The sequence below is a fragment of the Gymnoscopelus microlampas genome (assembly GCF_963454915.1).
Source record: "Gymnoscopelus microlampas genome assembly, chromosome: 20".
NCBI classification, from domain to species: Eukaryota; Metazoa; Chordata; class Actinopteri; order Myctophiformes; family Myctophidae; genus Gymnoscopelus; species Gymnoscopelus microlampas.
In genome coordinates this window covers 45,899,522-45,906,051 of record NC_139957.1, presented here as the reverse complement: position 1 = coordinate 45,906,051, position 6,530 = coordinate 45,899,522, and the positions used below count along the sequence as shown (strand labels likewise).

The following is a 6,530-nucleotide window of genomic DNA, read 5'->3' as shown; positions in this document are numbered from 1 at the left end:
TTTGCCGGTTTTCGATTGAGTTTTGGCCATTGTCGCCCGTTTTTCTTTAATAACACAGGCTAGAAAGGTCGGGCGGCGACAAACTAGATACCTGAGTAAAGTTCACTTTGAGCTGCATCCAACACATCCACTGACATTTCTGTGGGCCTTACCGTTAGGCCGCTAGGGGCAGTTGAAATTTATTTTTTGGGGGTTATAGATTTGTATTTTTTTTCTAGTCTGAAGAGGGCACTTTTTAACCGACGGGTAGAGGGGCAGGGGCTCAAGCCTCCTTTCAGGTCTATGTGTGCAGGTGCCTGAGCTACATTCACTTCCATGTTAATGGATTTGGAAGAATGCCCTTTTCTCTGCTTTCTGTTGCTTTTTGGCGAAAACAACCTACATTAGACTGACAATAACTATGGAACGGATTATCGCGCCGGCACGCCCCCCCCACCAAACTTACACAAAAACAAGCTCACGTGTGAGAAAGAGAAGGTGTGTTTTGATGGGTTTTTTTTTCTTCCGTGGGTTGACCCGCTTCGCCCGCCCCGCGATAATTGCGTCGTAATCTATAACCCGTCCGTCCGCCCGCCCCGCGGTTCAACCCGCGGGACCTGCGGGTTACGGGGTCGGCCCGCGCATCACTAGTTCCCCCGGATTGAACGGGTCAATAATGTGTCACCGTCCGGTCCGCCTCCTCTCCTCAGTGGCGTGCACAGACATTTTGAGGGGCAGGTGCTCAAGTAAATTATACTTTTTTTTTGTTTACTTGGTCTGCTCTTTTTTTCCCCTCTACACCTATACCTCTTTGCCAAAAATAGCCGATCTACAAGCTCACAACGCCTCGCAGCGCGAGGCGTTGTGAGCTTGTAGATCTGCTATTTTTGGCTAAAGTTCTCCTCAGAAAAGGGATGCTAGGTTTCGAGTGGTTATGGTAAAAAGAAAAATCATATCACATAAAGATTTGGCGGACCCCCTGTAGTAACTCTGAGGACCCCCTAGGGGTCCCGGACTCCCCTGTTGAAGACCCCTGCTGTAAACTGGAAAAACAAAAAAAAACATTTTTTAATTTTTTTCAAAAGGGCACTTCTGGTCAAGAGGGCAAAGGGCAGGTGCTCTAGCAACCACCTAGAGTCTATCTGTGCACGTCCCTGGCCTCTCTCTCTCTACCTGGTTGTCCTCCAGCTCCCGGAGCTTCTGCTGGTAGACGGCCAGGTCCTTCCACAGGGCCGTGGCCGTGTGGCGGCCGAAGCGCTGCCACTCGCGGCCCAGCTTCTTGCCCTTCTGCCGGTCATCGTCCAGGAAGCAGCAGAGCTCCCGCAGCTCCGCGTTGTCGCTCTGCAGCTTCTGGTTGACCTCCTTCAGGCTGCGGATCTCATGGAGGTGGACCTGAGGGGCCAAGTGGTGGAAGAACGGTAAACATACATACATGGTAAATGGACTGCGGGACAGATTTTCCCCCGGTGCCTTTTTTACCCATTATCCCTAAACGATATTTTACTTAAAGGTAGGGTAAGTGATTTTCTTTGGTTAAAATAAGTGTTAAATAGCTCTATATTCTGATAGTACTCATTGCTATAGAGTGTTTGTTCAGTAAAAGGAGTCTCCTTGTCTCTCCAGCTCTTTATAAAACAGAAAATGCATTTTCATTTCAGTTTCAGTTTCATTTCCAATTTTATCCAATCAGGATAGAGAACTCAATCAGGATATAGATTAAACAAGTGAAATTGGAAGTGATGACACTAAGAAATGGGCAGACAAAATTGGAACTGGAACACTATAAAAATGAAGCTTAAAAATGGATACTTTCTCCTGATTGGCTGAGATTTTGACACCTACCGGAAAATGTATTTTCTGTTTATTAAAGAGCTGGAGAGACGGGGAGACTCCTGTTACTGAACAAACACTCTATAGCAATGATTACTATCAGAATATAGAACTATTTAACACTGCTACTGAACAAACACTCTTTAGCAATGATTACTATCACAATATAGTGCTTTAACCTTTTAACAAAATACTTTTTGTTTTAACCAAAAAATATCACTTACCCTACCTTTAAGTAAAAGTATCAATAATGCAATATAGAAATACTCCGTTACAAGTAAAAGTCCAGAATTCAAAATTGACTTGAGTAAAAGTAGAAAAGTATTGGCATCAAAATATACTTAAAGTACCAAAAGTAAAAGTGCTAAAATATTTGAAATTAGCAGATCTACAAGCTCACAACGCGTCGCGATGCGACGCGTTGTGAGCTTGTAGATCGGCTATTTTCAAATAGCCTATGTATAAAATAGGGCTAAAGTGGTCTGAAAAGTAACTAGTAACTAAAGTTTTCAAATAATTGTAGTGGAGTAAAAGCACAATATTTGCCTCTGAGATGTAGTGGAGTAGAAGTAAAAGTATTGGAAATTGGAAATACTCAATTAAAGTACAAATACCTCAACATTTTACTTAAGTACAGTACTTAAGTAAATGTACTTAGTTACTTTTCACCACTGCGTCTTTGTCATTTTTTTACTATTTTTAAAAACATTTTCAAACAGTTCAAATAGCCGATCTACATGGACACGTTGTGAGCTATTACTGTATATCTGTCTGTCATTTAGTGTCACTATGCATTGAGTACAAAAGGACCACATTTGAAACAAGCCATTAGGCTTTCATGGGCTTTTTAAATCCTATTCAGTTGACCTTGTATTTAAACTGTACTTTCATGTTCAAACTTCTAAACAAAGTATTCAATCAATCGATCAAACTCTAACACTCTGCTCATAGACCCAACATTGCACTACCGTGAGAGGTCTCTGTCTTTAGTAAAAAATAAACAAAACTACTTCACTACTCAACGAAACAAAGGCAGTTTTGTGTTTTATAAAGTCTATTCTCCAGGGTGGGAGGCCTCTCAGCACCCCACCTTCTCTGTAGAATACACTTTATGGGCAGAACATAAAATATGTCCGCCAGGTTGAAATTGTATTTTCTCCACTGCGTCCTCTACAGATTTAGTCAATATAGATTATCATTGACCAGACCTGTAGGGGGCGCAGTGGAATAAATAAATAATTTCCGTCTGGCGGACATTATGTTATGTTCTGCCCATAAAGTGTATTCTACAGAGAAGGTGGGGTTCTGAGAGGCTTCCCACCCTGGAGAATAGACTTTAAACAGCACAAAACCGCCTTTGTTTCAATGAGTAGTGAAGTAGTTTAGTTTATTTTTTACTAAAAGACGGAGAGCTCTCACGGCAGTGTAATGTTGTCTATGAGAATAGCAGCATAGCTCCGAGATGAGGTCCCACAGCGTCGGGTACTGGCAGGTGACGACATGAGCGAAAATGTTCCACTATGCATGATTCTGACCTTTTTCCTCACATCGTATCCAAAAAGTAAAGGTCAGCCCCCCTGCTCTCAGATGTTTTACATTTTAGCGGCCAAGAAAATCTAAGTAACGGGTTGAAACGAGCTTTTAAATCGCTTTTCTAGTCAGTCTGTGGCCATGTTTTCCCAATGCAATCGTACGGGGAGCAGTACAGCGCATGCGGACGGGGGTTGACTGGCCACAGGCTGACTAAAAACGCAGTTTAAACGCTTGTTTCAACTCGTCGGTAAAACTTTCTTGGCCCGCTAAAATGTAAAACATCTGAAAGCAGAGGGGCTGAGCTTTACTTTATGGATACGATGTGAGGAAAAAGGTCAGAATCATCATGCATAGTGGACAATTACTACCAGTGTCGTCACCTGCCTGTACCCGACGCTGTGGAACCTCATCTCAGAGCGGAGGGAGAGGAGCTAGGCTATGAGTAGCTAAGCTTAGAAGTAAAAGTGTAAAACAATTGAAACACTTCAGTAAAGTAAGGTAAAAAATACCTCAACATTGTACTTAAGTACGGTACTTGAGGAGTAAATGTACTTAGTAATAGTTCCTGACCTGCAGGCTGCGGTTCACGTCCTTCATCCTGTCTCCCTGCTCCAGCATCAGACTCATCCTGTCTGTCTCCGCGCGGCGGAGCCTCCGCACCAGCTCCTCCTGGCCGAGGAGCAGCAGCTCCTGGTCGGACGGCCGGCCGCCCGCGTCCCGGTGCTGCTGGTCCCGGTGGTCCGGGTGCTGGTGCCGGTGGTCCCGGTGGTCCCTGTCCCCCACTGCGTCCATTATGTATTAGTACCCCCCCCCCACAGAGCAAAGCAAAGCACCGTTTGTTTCCAATAAAGCTCCAAGTATAATATTTCCAGGTGAATCCTCAGTGGAGTTTCTTCAGTGAAAACGTCATTAATCTCAGATCCATGTTAGATGATGATCATCATGCTGCATCCAGGACCACATCAATGACATCATAATAATAATAATAATACAACAACACACATTAATCCTGTTGTTTCCTCTGAAGGGACGCAGGTTTCTCCACAGCCCGGTCAGGAGCAGGTGACCCACAGCCTGAGCTCCGTTAATCCTGTCTGTAGGATTTAACACAAATAAAACTATCTATAGATTCTATAGCGGCCACGAGATCCACTCTGTTAACAAATGATACATAAACAATATTAATTCAACTTGTGTGTATGATGTATCCTCCTCCGGAGCCCGGTTCTTGTGTTGCTAGAGAGCGCAGTAAACGGACGGACTGACCCACAGAACAGACAACACTCACTGACCGCCAGGCTGCTTCTCATCGTAGTAACTTCTATGTTCACGCCCCCTTCTGTGACGCACGCGGAACTACGGCTGTCCAGTGTGATCTAATATGAGAGTGACGACATTAGGGTTGACTCGCATCGGAAGAATGGAATGCGGAAATGCTCGTTCTCAATTTCAATGAGATAGTTCCAATGTTTGGAACTATTACAGCCCCCAGCGGCCCGTTTTGCGCACAGATCAAAACGTGTCATAACTCTCTCTCTCTCTCTATGAGTCTGGGGGGCTGTCACTTTAATTTAATTGTGTGTTTGGCTATTAAATACTGGAACATGTGAATGAAAATGTTATTTCTGTTTGCCTTTTAGGCTTCCTAATCAAAAATTGCACAGATATGACAATAACTTAAATATACAAATACATTATTGACATATTTAATCATTTTATTTTAAGTAAAAAAATATATATATATATTTCTGCCTTTTTATATTTGAAAATGTGAACGTTTTTCGAAACAATTATGACGATTATGCCTATTTAGCCTATATATTAAATATGCCACCAGTGTGTGTGGTTATGTCCTGGCTGCATTTATAATCTACTGTACAGTAGGGCCTACAGTTCAGTAAAGTATAGGCTACATTTCTGTCATTAAAAGTTTCAATGAATTGCGTACAAAGGACCCCAATGGAAACAAGCCATAGTGCTTTCTTGGGTTTAAAATCCTCCTGTATTGAACTGTACTTTACTGTGCTTTTTCGGTGCAAACGGTTAATAAAGTATTCAATCAATCAATTAATCATGCGTCGTTCCTTGTTGTTTCCATCTGTGTTGTCATTGCATTCGGGTAGGCCTACTTCCTAGCTTTATCCACCAGTACACTCTAGTGTTGAGAAACTGTCACTGCACATCTCAGTAAACAAATCTCATTTGCATTGCTGGACACCATGGCTGTATTCTATATTTATATATTATACTGTCTGTAGACAGACATCTATTCTATATTTATATATTATACTGTCTGTAGACAGACATCTATTCTATATTTATATAATATACTATCTGTAGACAGACATCTATTCTATATTTATATATTATACTATCTGTAGTCTGGACATCTATTGCTGTAGTCAGGCCTTTTTCATGGCAGACAGAATTTGACATGAATAGTGTCTGACATAAATACATTTGAATTGACCCTTACAAGTCTGTAACTGACAGTATATACAACTGGACGGGTCCATTTGGTTCCATTTGTATACTGTCAGAGTTAAGGAGAGACCTTGAAATGTAAACATTATGACAAACATTGCCCTATACTGCTGCGTGCCAGCTTCCCTTTGATTGGTGAATAGTGTCTATATACAATTCCAAATGCTTATCAGGGTAGGGGGGTCCCCAGTTCAAATACGTTTATTTTGGGGGATCGCAGCCTGAAAAGGTTGTGAACCAGTGATCAAAGCAATACAGCCTTACAGTTTACAGTTTACAGTTTACAGTTTAGGCATTTAGCAGACGCTTTTAATCCAGAGCGACTTACAGTAAGCAAGGACACAAGATAATACTGTACATCAGACGCCTGAGATGGCTTCAGGACATGTGCTGAGTATGGAGCAGGACCACATCACAAAGGTTGAGAGTGTACAAATGGAACCAAATGGTTCCATTTGTACACTCTCAGAGTTACAGACCCATAAGGGTCCATTTGTTTCCTAACTATCCATCATTTAACTGGGGACCCCCTGGAACTCCCTTAAGGACCCCTGGGGGTCCCCGACCCCACTTTGAATGCCACAGGGGACGAAGAGGACTAAGTAAGTAAGTAAGTAAGTATGATACCTATTCAATCTAACGTTTGCTCCTAGAAGGACACTGAAGCCAATAGGTCAGTCAACCCAAACATACAGAGTGATTAC

The 6,530-nt window shown here is 42.5% G+C and overlaps 1 protein-coding gene across 1 annotated transcript in view; it reads right to left on the bottom strand.

The window, feature by feature from the left end:
• LOC311036163 (coiled-coil domain-containing protein 85C-A-like) overlaps window positions 1-4,369 on the bottom strand; it is a 59,980-nt gene extending 55,611 nt beyond the window's left edge. The window contains exons 1-2 of the mRNA XM_084044690.1: window positions 3,913-4,369; window positions 1,153-1,371 (exon numbers count right to left, since the gene is read on the bottom strand). Of these exons, the coding sequence (XP_083900816.1) occupies window positions 1,153-1,371; window positions 3,913-4,134 (441 nt within the window). The 5' untranslated portion in view covers window positions 4,135-4,369. The remainder of the gene's footprint in view (window positions 1-1,152; window positions 1,372-3,912) is intronic.
• Between the last annotated feature and the right edge of the window lie 2,161 nt (window positions 4,370-6,530).